The sequence below is a fragment of the Mastigoproctus giganteus genome, chromosome 1 (genome assembly GCF_048544385.1).
Source record: "Mastigoproctus giganteus isolate SK-2022 chromosome 1, ASM4854438v1, whole genome shotgun sequence".
NCBI lineage: Eukaryota > Metazoa > Arthropoda > Arachnida > Uropygi > Thelyphonidae > Mastigoproctus > Mastigoproctus giganteus.
In genome coordinates this window covers 229,056,524-229,073,326 of record NC_143575.1, presented here as the reverse complement: position 1 = coordinate 229,073,326, position 16,803 = coordinate 229,056,524, and the positions used below count along the sequence as shown (strand labels likewise).

General features: G+C 37.5%; 1 protein-coding gene across 1 annotated transcript in view; it reads left to right on the top strand.

Moving 5' to 3' along the window:
• Positions 1 to 16,803, top strand: part of LOC150091576 (poly(A) RNA polymerase gld-2 homolog A-like) — a 359,740-nt gene that overhangs the window by 300,832 nt on the left and 42,105 nt on the right. Inside the window, exon 10 of the mRNA XM_090384638.1 lies at positions 3,800 to 3,846. Coding sequence (XP_090240764.1) covers positions 3,800 to 3,846 — 47 coding nt within the window. The remainder of the gene's footprint in view (positions 1 to 3,799; positions 3,847 to 16,803) is intronic.

Sequence of the window (16,803 nt, the reverse complement as noted above, 5' to 3'; positions counted from 1 at the left end):
TTAGCATAATGCTCTCAGACTTTGCTGTGGGTGCTTTTGGAACATAACTAATTCACAGCTTGTACATCAATGTTCATAAACCTCCACTACATATTTGGAGAAAAATTGTTCCTTGTATTTGCTGCTAAAATAGTCTTCCACCTCAGCCTACTAGGAAATATTTAAACCATAATGGGAAATTTATTATAGTAGCATAAATACATAAAGCAAATAGACCAGTTGGGCATAGATTACACAATTTGGCACAAAGTTGAAATATTGATCTTACCAAAACTGAGACTTCTTTAACCCTCCATGGGCTTCTATCTACTCGCCAATTGCTGATAATATTTTAACTGATGGGGAAACAAATCCTCTGTACTATTCAGTATTCATCAGTTCTATAAGTATTAGCATTGCAACATGAAGCAAGGAAGCTTGTTTGTTATTTGGTTTTTAGGAGCATTAGCAACTAAGGCCATATTGCTCCGGGATATGCGGTGGTCATTCCTTGACCTTTCCGCATACTCCGTATTTGGTGGTGACGGGCTCGAACCCAGCAAGGAAGCAACACTTATACAGCACTAGCCAAAAAAAAAAAAAAAACTACCCACTTCATTGGTCCATTCCTGCCAATAATTTGTCCATGCTTTCTTTAAATTTGTTCAAGATATAACAATAGGTGAAAGTTTATTTTAATGATCAGTTACTCTTTGCTGAACGCAAATTTCCATGAATCTGTTTGACAGCTATCCTTTTTTCAATTTAAATTTATGTCCTTATATGTGTATGTCATCTGAGAAACAGTAAAGATGCCATTAGCATTTAATATACATAACCCTTTTTAAAACCTTATACACTTCAGTTAGGTCATCACACATATGCCTAGTTTCCAGAGGTTGCAATTTACATAACCCCAGTCTTTCTTGGTAAGAATATCCTTTTGTGTCCCCCAACTAACCACGTTGTTGTTGTTGTTGTTGTTGTTGTTCTTTTCTGCATCCTTTCCAACTGATCTGTGCCCTTTGGAAAAAGTGAAGTTTCCAAACCGATTTGCAGTATTCCAGATATAACATAACCATTGCCTTCTACAATGAGATAATCACTTTTGCCTTGCTAGTAAAGTTCCTGTTTATCATTGACAGAGCCCAATGGCTGCTCTAGCATCCTCTTTGTGCTGCTCAGAAAATTTCACACTGTAAAAAAGACTAAAAAAAAAAATCCCTGGGTCTTTTTTCCTTATCAACTATTTAATTGTACATGAAGGGCATATCCTCGTTTTGTATAACATTGAGAAAACTAAGTTTGATACTTAGTACATTGATCTCATGTTGAGAGGGCTCTTAGCCGCTACCTACACCCGAGTTTCAATCCTTTTTGTGATCTCATTCGTGGACAAGTAGGCACAGTGAAGACCTGAACAACTCAGTGACAGGAAATCCACAGTGTGAGATGCAAAAAGATGCAGTAAATAAAATGAAGTCAAATGGGTTTGTGGTGAAAACCTTGTGCTATAAGAGATATATAACAGTTGTACATGAGTCTTTCATATATAGTTACATTATATAGCTCTCATAGCATACAGCTTTTGCCAAAAAACTCATTTGACTTACAGCTACCATGAGCATGGTTCTATCAAAATGGTGTGTTATTCTAGGAACACTGCAACCCAAAAGCAGTACCTGGCATTTATTAATATTAAACCTCATTTGCTTCTTTTCACTCCATTGAATTTTTGAGAACTTGATAAGTAGCATGTTCCATGATTACTGTCATTAATCACTATGTGCACTTTTATATCATCAGCAAACTTAGACATAGACTTGACATATCCACACAAGTATCATAAAGCTCCATTAAAATTGGATTATTTTGCAAATTTCTGCTTATTTTCATTAAAGAATTGGCCATCAAATATGCTGTGGTAGTCTGTGTTGCAAAATAGAAATGTGTGATATTATCACATGTATTGTTCTGTGCAGTAATTTCATAGTATTTGGATAGGGTGAAGCTAATTAACATCTTTCAGTAATATTACCTGAAATTTCAGAACACATATATTCAAGATTTTTCATGTATTGTAAAATCTGAAAAAAGGTTACAGGAAACATAACTTAATCATTTGTAAACAAATAAGCATAACAATGCATGGAAAGAAGTGCAAAAATTAATGTAGCATTTCATGGTGAAATGATATTATATGTACCAAATGTTTATTTGCATCTTTTGTCACAGAACATCATCCTACGAGTTGTGCTGATTGCAGGTGTGCATGATCAGCACAAATGATGCAGAAATGTTTCCAATGGAAAAATAACAAAAAAAATGGTTGTGGAAGAACCAAAACAACAGGCATTGTTAGTGAAATTGCACAGATAGGAAAAGAAGAGTTAGTGATGCCTCTGAAAATTGGGCCATTTTCAACTGCTACAGATGGCAGTAATCAGTGATTCCAATCTGTAACCTACTGTGATAGCCTTTTATAATAAAAAAATTGTCAAATGAAAAGCAGCTTGTTCTCAGTGCCAGTATTGGAGGGTGTCTCTCCAACAGTGGACATCTGAACAATCTGAAAGCATGTGGGATTACAAAAAACTGTCTGCCACTTAGTGTAGATAATGTACTTGTTATGATAGGCCTAAAAAGGAGTAGCAAGGACTATGGACTTTTTTTTCTGTGCTTAAAAAAGTCCATTAACCTTTTCATGTGATGTTGAAAAAAACACATTAACTTTGGAAAGTAGCAGTGTATTTGATATAGACATAAGGAGTTTCTGTACCCCACATCACATTTTCATTGTGCTAATTCACATCCACACAGATGAAATGTCACTTCATCATTAAAAACCATGTAGTCACACACACATTTTTGTTTTCTTTTATTATTTCATGTGAAAATTAAAAATAACACACTTTGTAATTCTTAATGATTTCCTGCAGTAGCTGCTCAACTTATATGATTTCATTCTTATACACTTTTATGGAATTGCTACACTGCACCTTATAATATTTTTAACTCCTTACTGTGCAGGAACATATATCTTATACATTTGAAGACTGCTTTGCTCTGTAAGGGACCACTACCCTTTCCTTTACAAGGGCAGCCAGTCTCTGAAATTTTTCATACCAGTTGTAAAAGACTGAAGGTTGGTGAAGGTCTAAGAATTTTATGCAAGTTTTTGATATAGTTTTAGCCAATTTCACTTTGTCAAAGTGCAATGCCCAGTTTGCATTTTCTATTTGGGTTGCCATTCTGGTGACACAGGCATCATGTATGCCTGTGTCACCACTAAGTACAAACCTTAAGTTCACATATAAAAACCTTTTCCTAGTGTTGGAATTATTTGCACATTGCACTTTCTGAACTAAATGTGTGATTTGAGTTCGTAATCTGCTGCATTGTGAAAGACCACATATAATTAACGTAGAATTTGTAATAGCAATTTCTAACATTGTAGTTTAATAGATGAGTGCTCTGTATTATATTAAACATTGCTGAATTATGCAGTAATCCACAAAGTTGTTACTGAATGTTAATCATTTACATTTAGAGTAATGCATAAATAGTTTTGAAAAGAATGCTTATCAAATTCTGCTTTATGTATAAATATTTTCATATATATTCTTAACTGTTTAAGGATGTTGTCAAGCATTAAGAACTCAAACACATTTTAATTTTTTTTTTCCATGCCAGTATGTTATAAAGTGCTGTTTTTTAAGTTTTTAATGTTAATACTCATGTAGAATTTTAAATGAGAACTTTGTCTGAACTGTACCTTGCTGTTATGCTACTTATTTATAACTTCACTTGCAATTTGTAGGTGGCTGCTTTCCTCCTGTACTGCCTTGTCTTCAGAAAATGCAACCTGTAAGCTTTGTCTTTTTTTAATATCCTCATTTAGTTATTTATTTTTAATTTTTTTTTAATCCCAGTGTGGATAGATATTTCTTTATAATTGTCATATATACACTGCCGCTTACCATTAATATCTGGACACCCCTCCACTGATGATTGGTCATATCCTACCCAAGCGCCATGTGTCAGACAACTATAAATATGCTCAATAAGCCTTTGACAAAACAGTAGTACGATTGTGAATGCAAGGTGCCACAATTGATGGAGTTAAAGGATTTCCAGCATGGAATGATAAGAGGGTAGCACATAAGGTCTGTACGTGACATATTCAATGCGACTGAATGTCCCTAGGTCAATTATTGGTGATATGAACTGCAAATGGAAGCTCAGCTGTCCCAAAAAAACCCAGAAACCTCTGAAAATGATGGAAAATAACAGGAGAGCCCTGTCTTCTCAAAAGATAGGTAGACATTGCAGCACACACAGTCCCTCAATGGGATAATTGGAACACATATCAGTGCCAGTACAGTATGCTGCATGATACACGTTATCACAGTCATACACCTGCCACAAGCTACTAAACACCCTGACCAATGCAAGATGCCATCTTGCTTAGTGTAAGACCATCCATTCTGGAATCATAGACTGATGGAAATCTGTGCCTTTGGTGTATTAATGTTTAAGACGGCATGGTAAATATTGTAAGATTTCCAAGTCTCTTTACCTACAATTTTTTTCATCATTTACTGCGAACAATGCCTGAGCAAATGTGCGTAAATAGTATGCTTTTAAATTCGAAATATGACTCTCAAGTTCGAATTGAAATCAACTAGATGCGTATGATGTCCAGAAGCATTATCTAATAGAAGCAAAATCTTGACAGGAACGTCGTTGTCTTTACAATATTTTTCAGCCTTGGGAATGAAACAGCATTTAAACCGATCCTCAAAGAGTGATATTGTTATCCATGCTCTCTGGTTCAATCGGAAATGCACGGGTAGGATGGCATTTATTGATGCCCTTAAATGCATGAGGATTTCCAGAATGGTACACAAGCAGTGGTTTTAATCTGTAATCTCTGGCTGCATTAACCCCATGCAAGAGTGTGGCCCTATCTTTTGAAGTCTTGAAACCTGGAATTGTTTCTGCATTGAATAGTCGCCTTCATCAATAATTTTTTTCAACACATCACAAAATTTCTCTGCAGCTGCAGAATCGGCAATTGCGACTTCACCGCATACTTTAATGTTGTGGAAACCAGTGCAATGCTTGAACCTATTAAACCACCCATTGCTTGCCACGATCTTGGCTTGGGGTTCGCCTTACTTAATATCCTTAATATCTTCGTAAATACTTCTTGCTTTTGCTTGAATGGTCATTAGACTCAGGGACACTTGCTTCTGAATCTGATTTTCCATACATATTATTAACAGCTGTTCCATCTTTGATATAGCACCTGAATGCCATTTTGGGATCGCTGTTGATCTTAAGTGCATTGATCCTTTGACATGTTCTTTTATTCGCGCACTGTCCTTTAAAATAATATTCACTGTTGAAACAGTAAGACCTAATTCCCTTGCAATAGATAACAGACTTTGTCCTGCTTTCTACTTCTTAATCATGTTCATCTTAATTTCTAAATCAATTTTATTTTGTTTCCTGGCACTACCACCACTTGCACTTTCCATTGGTTGCTTTCCCTTTATCATTGTAATACGTAAATAGGAATGAAGAGAAGTTTCTGAAAATTTGTTTTTTAATTGATTCTTATAATGGGAACACATGATAATGATGAAAGGGTAGTGCAATTGCCATTATAAATATGGCCTTTTAAAGAAATAAATAGCTTAGTAATATAACAAAATTTTCAACTTCCAAGGGCTTGGAAGGAATTACAAAAAAAAAACATGTTATTGGGTTCACATTACGATATTTTCACAATACCTCCATTTATCCCTAAAGCTGGCAAAAACTTACATAAAGTCAAATTTGCATAAGTCGAGGAGTTCCTGTACCTGCAAGAAATGCCATTGCTGTTTAGCATTTTGGCTTAAATAGCACATAATTCACAAGAAAAAATTTTAAGTAGACGGGGCTAGTAGGACAAATGACATTAATAAAAAGCTTATATGAACACATATCATCCTTGCCACATATCATTGTATCGGGATTTGCGTGGCGATCATTTCTTTTAATATATTTTTTTTTTTAGATATGTGCAAATGAAAAAAAGGAATGGAAATGTTTACCTCCATTGCTTTTCTTATGGATGAATCTACATTTATTTACTAGAGATAAAAATGTGTAGGAATATAATATACACGGTTGGACTACAGGAAATTAATGAAGAGTATGGACCATAACAAAATAACAACCTTAGTTGAGAGATAAAGGCTGTGTAATTGTATTTAAATGTAGGCAATGAAATAATTTTAAAATCATAGAAATCACTGCATTTATTTTCTGCCTTTGAGGATGCTTTTGTTCCACCAGTCACAGAAGCTAAAAGTCAACTCAATGTTTGACAACTAAAGGTTTGATATTATTTGAAAGCATTTGATATTAATAACTTAAGTTGTTAATACAACTTAAGTTATTATCAAATACTTTTAGCATTAGCATTAGTAGAGGCATTTGATGCAAGAAAGCAAGCTTATGCAGCATCAGCCAAAAAAAAAAAAAAAAAAAAAAACCCACTTCCACTTCACCCCTCTGTTCGTTCAAAATACCTGTCCAGCTGAGCCTTAAACTTATTTAGGCTATCAACCTCCACTACAAGGGATGGAAGTCTGTTCCACCAACCAACCACCCGCTGGCTAAAGCAAATTTCCGCACGTCTATCCTACATCTGTCTTTCCTCAATTTGAATTTATGCCCTCTCAGGTGACTTTTCTGAGCTAGAGGAAGAATCCCATCAGCATTGAGCATGCTCAAACCATTCAAAGCTTTATACACCTCTATCAGATCACCTCGCTGGTGCCTAGTTTCCAGACACTGTAATTTGCAAAACTTAAGCCTTTCTTCGTAAGAGCACCCCTTTGTTCCATTCACTAATTTTGTTGCCCTTCTCTGTACTCGTTCCAGTAGCTCTACATTTTTCTTGAAATGAGGCCTCCAGACCTGTATACAGTACTCTAGGTGTGGCCTGACCATTGCCTTATACAAGGGAATAATCACTTCCTTATCCCTGCTGGAAAAATTCCTGTATATCATTGCAAAATCTCCATGAGCTACTCTTGCAGACCGTCTGCACTGCTCAGAGAACTTCATATCTGCCTGCACAACCACCCCCAAGTCCCTTTCATTCTCTACCACTGTCAGTGTAGTACCACAGAGTTGATACGTTGCTCTGGGGTTGCTGTTTCCCATGTGTAGTACTTCACATTTGTCAATGTTAAACTTCATTTGCCACCTCTCAGCCCATCTGCTCAACCTTTCCAGATACTGTTGCAGTAGCATAGTGTCAGTAGTGTCCTTGACAACCCTGCCAACCTTTGTATCGTCTGCAAACTTGGACATTAAGCTTGATGTACCATCATCAATATCATTTATAAATACAGAAAACAATAATGGACCCAACACTGAGCCCTGAGGGACTCCACTAATAACATTAGTCCACGATGAGCAGTGTCCATTGATTACCACTCTCTGTCTTCTCCCCCTCAACCACCCCTTTATCCATAGCAGCAATTTGCCTCCAATGTCACACTGCTCCAATTTGTGTAGCAGTCTTCCATGTGCAACAGTATCAAAAGCCTTTCTAAGATCCAAGTATATAATATCAAAGCTATTCCCTGCATCCAGTTCTTTTGTGATTGCATCATAGTATCCAATCAAATTGGTCAGGCAGGACTTCCCCTTAACAAAACCATGCTGTGTCCGAGCTATAACTGAAGTCTTGTCTAAATGATCCTGCAGTGCTTCTTTAACCAGTGCCTCCATTAATTTTCCTGGAACAGAAGTTAAGCTCACAGGTCTATAATTACTTGTGTCAGCCTTTGATCCTCCTTTGTGAATTGGGATCACATTTGCACATTTCCAGTCTATGGGTACCTCCCCTGAGTCCAAGGAAGCTCTCATAATTATGGCTAAGGGTTTGCTTACTTCCTTTGCTGCCTCCTTTAATATAACTGGATAGATCCCATCCACCCCGGGTGCCTTTTTTGTGTTTATCTTCAACAGTTTCTCCTCCACTTGACTCCCAGTTATTTCAAGATTCTGTAGCTTACTGCTAGAGTTGAGTACACCTCTGGCATTCCCCTCGCTGAATAACTCCTCATGTGTGAATGTCGATGCAAAATATTCATTTAGTTTGTTAGCTACCTGAGCAGGATCATCAACAGTTGACCCATCAATATCAAGTGGACCAATGTGATTCATCCCCTTCCTTCTAGAGTTTACATAAGTAAAGAACTCTTTGCTGTTTTTCTTTGCATCCCTTGCCAAGGATTTCTCGTAATCTGCCTTCGCCTGCCTAACCTCCTTTGTAACTTGGTTGCATATCAACTTGTATCTCTCATAGGCTTCTGTGTCATGTGTTAATTTGTAAGTATCCCATGCATTTTTCTTCTCTGCCATATGCCTCATTAGTTCATCTGACATCCATTTTGGCTAAACCTTGAACAATATTTCTTAGTTGGTATGTAAAGCCTAGTAGCTTCCAAGATAAGTTCTTTGAATGCTTCCCATTTTGCATTTGCTGTTGGTAACATCATCAGTTGGTCCCACTGTATAGAATTTAAATACTGTCTCAGTCCATCGTAGTCGCCTTTACGGAAGCAATAACCCTTCCCTTTACCCCTAATATTAGTTACCTCTTTGAGTAAGTCCCACTTCAGCACACTGTGATCACTGCCACCTAGTGGTTCATTTATCTGCAGATTCTTAATGCATGAAGAATCACTGCTGATAATCAAATCAAGAGTATTACTCCCTCTAGTTGCCTCCCGAACATGCTGATGTAGAAAACAATCATCCAATAAATCCACAAAAGCCCTGCTAGTGTGTGAGTGACCAGCCCCCAAATTCCAGTCAATATCTGGGAAATTAAAATCTCCCATTATAAGACTCTCTGATTTACTGGCCCACTCTATTTCCCTGTACAGTTTCTTATTATACTCATCAGAGTCATTAGGCCTATAGCACACTCCTACTTTCAATTTTGATCTCCCAATGCTTATGTCACACCAAACTGACTCAACACTGCACTGTCCAGCGATGTCGACTGGCTTCACTTCCTTGGTTTTTATGTGTTTCTTAACTAATAGCATAACCCTTCCCCCCTTCCTATCCTGTCTATCCTTTCTGTAGACGTTGTACTCCCCAAATTGCAGTTCTGCATCCCTTATATCTGTGTGACACCACGTCTCTGAAATCCCAACAATATCTGCCTTTGATGTTTTGAGCAATACCTCAAATTCATCAAATTTATTTACTAAACTCCAGCATTGGTGTACATGCAAGTATACCTGCACCTGTTTCTATTCTTAGCTACCCTAACACAACCCATGTGTTTACTTGTACCGCAATGGCTCCCAGCAGTCTCTGAAATATCCTGCATCTTGTTTTTCAGGCTTCTGCTCATTCTAATAGAAGCAGTGCAAGAATCTCTTTCACCTCTGCCAGTGGCTACTGTCAATCTATTGGTCTTTGTCTCCCCCCCCCAAGCTAGCAGTTTTCCGACCCACCTAACACTGCCTCGATAGCATCAGCAAATGTTCTTGCACCCTTTCTATTTAAGTGTATCCCATCCCTGTAGAAGCAATCTCTCCTGTTAACAAGTACAGTCCAGGCTGAAAAAAATTCTACCCCTTGAGCCTTGCACAATCTTTCCAGGGCCAAATTGATCGACAAGGCTCTCATCATATACTCCCTCCTATCGTGTCTGGGCAGAATTGCAGACAATTTCAAATTCAACCCTAATTCTCGGCTCTGCTAATGTCACCAAATGCCTCTGGCAGCTTAGTCAGCATGAAATAATGCTGTCATTCAGAGGGGGTCTGGTCCACTTCCCATCAGTGACTAATGGAATTTCTAAAGTCCTCTTTAATCAGGTAGCTAATTTCAGGTAGAAAATTAGTTTCCTTGTGCTAAATAGCATTGGTAGTATGGGGTGTATCCTTCGGGATGCACGTAGTTTTGTGGGAGGGGGAGATGTTGTTTTTGTGAAGCACTTTAACAAAATATGGACATACCATCCCACTAATCCAGATATGAAGCATGTTTTATTCCAATCTTTAAAGATTAAATATATTGAAGTGCATATCAAATTATAAAAGTACGTATACTCATAGCTCAGTTTATTTACCTGCATTTATTCTAGAAAGAGGGGATTTATGAAATACAAGTGTCCCCCTTAGTACCCTTGATTAGGGCTGTAAAAACAGACCTCTAAGTGAAGATTTATCTGTAGGAAAGAATGTAAATAATTTTAACTAATTGGCTGACAAGTGCTTCTAAGTGATTTCTAAAAGCAACTTTTAAAGCACCATTTCTCTGTATAGCAATATTAAAAATAGCAGAAACATTAACCATAAATATAATCTTTAGCAATAGTAGAGGTATATGATGCAAAAAAGCAAACTTATACAGTATCAGCCAAAAAAAAACCTTCCCATTTCACAAATCCATTTCCTCTAAACATTTATCCAGTTCTTCATTGAATTTTTTAAGCTATCAACTGCTACAACAACTGATGGAAGTTTGTTCCAACAATCAACCATGCACATCTATTCTACAACTGTCATTCCTCAATTTGAATTTATGCCCTGTCAGGTGCATAATCTGAGCGAGAGGAAGAATCCCATCAGCATTCAACTTTCTCAAACTATTCAAGGCTGTATATACCTCAATCAGATCACCACACAAGTGCCTATCTCCAAACACTGCAATTAGGAGAACTTAAGCTTTTGTAAGAGGAACAACCCTTTGTTCCATTAACCAATCTCATTCCCCTTCTCTGTACTCGTTCCAGCAGCTCTACATCCTTCCTAAAATGAGGCCTCCAGACCTGCATGCTCAAGGTGTGGCCTGACCAATGCCTTATACAAGGGGATAATCGCCTCCTTATCCCAGCTAGAAAAATTCCTGTATATCATTGTCAAGACCCCATGAGCTGCTCTGGCAGCCTGTCTGCGCTGCTCAGAAAACTTCATATCTGACTGCACAATTACTACCAGGTCTTTTTCTTTCTCTACTACCCTGAATGTAGTAACGTACAGTTGATATGTTACCCTGGGGTTGCTGCTGCCCATATGCAGTACTTTGCATATGTCAATGTTAAACTTCAGTTGCACCTCTCAGCCCATCTGCCTAACTTTTCTAGATCCTGTTGCAGTAGCGTACTGTCATTATTGTCATTAACAACCTGCCAACCTTCATACTGTCTGCAAACTTGGACATTGAGCTTGATATATCTTCATCAATATCATTGATAAATATAGAAAACAACAATGGACCCAACACTGAACACTGGAGAATTCCACTAATAACTCTAGTCCATGAAGACAATGTTTGTTAATTACAATCTCTGTCTTCTCCCACTCATCCATCCCTTTATCCATATCAGCAACTTGCCCTAATGCCATACTGCTCCAATTCGTACAGTAGTCTTCCATGTGCAACAGTATCAAAAGCTTTCCTAAAATCCAAGTATATGATATCAAAATTAATTTTTGATATCATATACTTGGATTTCTTTGTGACTGCATTGTATTGTCCAATCAAATTGGTCAGACAAGACTTCCCCTTAACAAACCCATGCTGTGTCTGAACTGTAACTGCATTCTTGTCTAGATGATGCTACAATGCTTCTTTAACCAGTGACTCCATTATTTTTCCTTGAACAGAAGTTAAACTAACAGATATAATTACTCGTGTCACCCTTTGTGAATTGGCAATATGTTCATACATCTCCATTCCACAGCAACCTCCCTGAATCTAAGGATTTGCTTACTTCCTTTGCTGCCTTCTTTAATTTAACTGGATAGGTCCATTCCACCCTAGGTGCCTTTTTTTATGTTTAACTTCAACACTTACTCCTCCACTTTACTCTCAGTTATTACAAAATCATTTAGCTCCCTGTTAGAGTTTAATAAGCTTCTATAAGTGAAAAGACCTATGTGCTCTGGATTCATTATATATATTATTACTGCATGACGCAGAGCAAAACAGAAAGAAAAGAAATAAGTTGCAGCAAAAATATATTTAATGTTAAAATACGTACAGGAAAGTAATACAAAGCTTTTAGACAGTATGTTGCCCTTCATCAGTTTTGACAATTAATCTAATAATCTAGAAATATAGAATCTATGTTCGTGTAATGGTATGGTGAACTGCATGTATGCAGCAATTAGCTGTTAGAAGACAAAGATTGTGCCTGCGATGCATGGGAACATTGTCAATGCCAACGTTTGTAAGCCACGAGGATGGTTGCCTCAATAATGGGATGGACACGACATCATCTGTTTCTGTTAAAGGAATTGTTGCAGCATGAGATGTGCAGTCATTCCAACCAGGTGCATCGACGGTAATGGCGGGACCGATCAATAATCTTGACAACGTGGCGTGGATCAATGTCGTGCTTGGTCGAGCAGAAGTGCTCAGCAGTGGCTGAGTGTTCCACATCTGCTAAATGGATAGCTCTTTCGTGTTCAGAAATGCAACTGCTGAGCTTCCTGCCAGTTTCCCCCAACATAGCAGCTAGTGCAGCAAGGGGGAACCGATGTTTTAACTCTGGAGACGAGGGATCGGAACTTCCTGCCTGGGAGTTGTAGGCACTTTATCCCACGAGCCTTTAAGACTCTAGAAATCTGTTGTGATAGGTTTGGGTAGCGTGGGATAAAGGCGGTCATGGCGGAGTTGTTACTGTGAATGGTCCTGTTGGCCGCTACATGGTAACGGTCCTGTAGGTCACACCTATCTAGGGTACTGGTGGGGTATCCACAGAACTAGAATGGGTCCAGGCACGGCTTAACAAGCCTTGCGCTGTGCTGAGAAGATGACTGCACCCGTGTGCTGACCGGTAGTTGGTAAATTGGCCAGCACACATCGGTTTGCGATAGACTGTTGCCTTCAAACGCATGCCCTCATGCCAGACAAGGTTATCCAAGTATGGGAGGGTATTGTCTGACTGCAGCTCGATGGTAAATTGTATGAAACGTGACAGAGTTAAGGTGGTGCAAAAGTCAGTTGCCTGACTCCCGGGGAATAACCACAAACACATCATCCACATAGCGACACCAAAAGGCAATGGGATCTGGTAGACCCACAAATGCTCGAACCGCTAATTCCTCCATTGCAATGTTTGCAGTGACTGAACTAACTGGGGAACCCATGGCTGTGCCATGTATGAGAGGTGTACTGAAATTACTAGGGTCGAGACGGATCTTGCAAAGTGTGGCTACCCTACCAGTACCCTAGATAGGTGCGACCTGCAGGCCCGTTACCATGTAGCGGCCAACAGGACCATTCACAGTAACGACTCTGCCATGACTGCCTTTATCCCATTCTACCCAAACATATCACAACAGATTTCTAGAGCCTTAAAGGCTCGTGGGATAAAATGCCTACAACTCCTGAGCAGGAAGTTGCGATCCCTCATCTCCAGAGTTAAAACATTGGTTCCCCCTTTGCTGCAGAGTGGATTAGTCTACCATATTTCCTGCCATGACTGCACTAGCTGCTACATTTGGGGAAACTGGCAGGAGGTTCAGCAATAGCATTTCTGAACACGAAAGAGCTATCCATTTAGTGGACGTGGAACACTCAGCCATTGCTGAGCACTTCTGGTTGATCCAGCATGACATTGACCCACACCGCAATGTCATGATTATTGATCAGTCCCTCCATTACCTTTGCTGCGCTTCATTGGAATCACTGCACATCTCGTGCTGTAATGATTCCTTTAACAGAAACAGAGGATGTCGTGTCCATCCCATTACTGAGGCAACCATCCTCGTGGCTGACAAACGTTGGCATTGACAACGTTCCTATACATCACAGGCACAAGCTTTGCCTTCTAACAGCTAATTGTTGCATACACTCAGTTTACCATAGATGACTGCCATTTCATGCACGTAGGTTCTATATTTCTAGAATTTTAGATTAAATGTCAAAACTGATGAAGGGCAACATGCTGTCCGAAAGCTTTGTATTACTTTCCTGTTTGTATTTTAACATTAAATATATTTTAGCTGCAACTTTTCATTTCTTTTCTTTCTGTTTTACTCTGTATCACATATATAATAAGCTTCTATCCTCCACTTCCCTACAGAATTCCTTATGTGTGAATATAGATGTGAATATACCCATTCAGTTTATCAGCAACCTGAGCAGAACCGTCTACAATCAAACCATCGATATCAAGTAGATCAATCTGATTCATCCCTTTCCTTCTAGACTTTACATAAGTAAAGTTGTCTTTGCTGTGTTCCCTTGCCTAACCTCCTTTGTGACTTTATTACAAACTAGCTTATATCCTCCATAGACTTCTGTGTTGCCCCTGATAATTTATATGCATTCCATTCATTTTTCTTCTCTGCCACAAGCTTCATTACTTCATCTGACAACATTAAATAAATAACTTATGCAGTAAAGCATGAATACCATGTTAGTTCAAGAAAATGCATTAAAATTTACTTCAAAATTACAGAAACTGCTATTTATATTATTTACAATCAAAGCTTGCAAACTGTTAATTTTCAGATCACTCAAAACCACTAAATGAATTGTATATCTAGCACCGACCCAAATCTGGTCTTTTTTAGAATGTTTAATTTAGTTTCATGACAAGTTTTTTTTAAATAGCTTTTCACCTTCTTCAAATTCTTAGCATTGCTGACTCACTTGGTCTCTTTGAGGCCATTGAGAGAGAGAGAGAGAGAGAGAGAGAGAGAGAGAGAGAGAGAGAGAGAGAGAGAGAGAGTTGAAACTACCTATATAATTAACTAAAATCAAATACAAAAACTAGTTAAAGTGGCACAAAACACACATAAACAATACACGAACACAAAAACTAGAATTGATGGAAACTAATTACTAATCAAGTTATTGAGACATGTGAAGCTGAAAACAGCACCCTGACAGAAAATGACAATTCATAAAGAAGCTTTATAAATAGTGTTTCAATAAACTTTAATTAATTAAATCCTCTCAGCAGGCACTCCCTTTCCCATAATGCCATCCAGCAAGGGAATGCATAAAGTGATATAGAAAATTAACACAGATGTAATTACTCATACTCATGAAAAAAACTTTTGGAACTATAAACAGACAGCTTTCTCCCTGTCATAAATTGGAAATGCTGCAAAGCATTTCCATTTTATCTGGCATATCAATTAAAAGTCAAATATTTGACTTACTAGGAATTCAAAAACAGTATCAGTTAAAATCAAGTTTTAATAGTGAAATCAAAGAACACTCCTTTGAAAGTATGCACTGTGAATTACAGTTGATTGAAAAATTGGATTGAATTGCATAAAGAAGTTTTTTCAACAGTGCTTCTCAGGCACCCAAAAATCTAATAATGGGTAACTCCTCCCAAGGCATTTAGAGTGAATAGCAGCACTATTCTGAGGAAACAGAGTACAAATTATTGAACTGTGGGAGATGGTATCAAAAAAATACAAGAGTGATATAACAAATAATTGCTGAGCAAACCATGTTATGGTGAGGGACAACTATATTTTCAGGTGGGCATGAATTTATGAAATATATTAATGGGAAGCTCAAAGTATAAAAAACGTTTGGGAACTTCGGGATTAGATACTTTCAGAATGTTGAAGATTAGCCTTTAAAAGTTCACTATATCTTTATGCTCATTGATATCTAAAAAAAACACCTGTATTTTTTCATTCTGTATTTTCTGCCTGTAGAGCATGCACATGCATATTGACCTATGAATGAACAATTCTACTGAAAAATACACTAAATGTTATGAGCAACAAACTCTGGTGTTGTTAAAATAATTTGAATTTGCCGATGGTGCCACATGTCCCCCCCCCCCCCTTTCAGTTTAATGCTGCTATGCCATAGATGCCAGTTGCTACGCTATACATAATTGTTGAAAATTTAAATGTTTAAAAAATTTTGCATCGTTTACACATTTTATTTTTTTAAAAAAAGCAAAAAAATATTAATTCTTATGGAATTAATTTTAAAAAAATGAAAATTAAAAAAAAACATTATACAAAATATAAACACGAATCTATTAAACTCTTTCATTTCCAGTTTAAAAGAGCATTATGCTCCAAGAATTTTAAATGTGCACATATATTTCTGCTTTGTGTGTGTGTGTGTGTGTGTGTGTGTGTGTGTGTGTGTGTGTGTGTGTGTGTGTGTGTGTGTGTGTGTGTGTGTGTGTGTGTGTGTGTGTGTGTGTGTGTTTCAAAATTCATTTCAAATTTGGCAACTTCACAGCAAGCAAAATTATAAATTGTGTTTGATTCTCACAGAGTAGGGCCATCTTGAGAGAATATTGGGGTGTGTGTGTTCTCATCTTTACTATATGAAAACAATAAATCCGTCAAAGACAACCAGAGTGGTGCAAAATGCTTCTTTTTCAAGACCCACTCTGTACATAAACTAGAACAAATGCAATTTGCATTAGGATATTTTACATAATAGACCCTTTATTGTGAATGACTAATTTATAAAAATTAATTGTAAAAAATGATCAAACACATCCTATAAGAGTTAAGCAAAATTTAAGACCATTAAATTAAAGAAAATGTTTTTTTTTTTTTTGTTTTTTTTTCAGAAACAATGTACCTGAAGCTAGGTTACATAGTGATATCAATCCTTAAGAATTGAGAGAATTTAAACATTTCCATTGGTACAGATTAAAACCTTTAATGAACAGAGTATTCAGATGAGAATGCAAAACAACAAGGGTTAATAGCTGCTTTTTGAACTAGTGGGGAGTAAAAACAAGTAAAATGATTAATTTGAAACTTTGTTGACGGTCCCCTG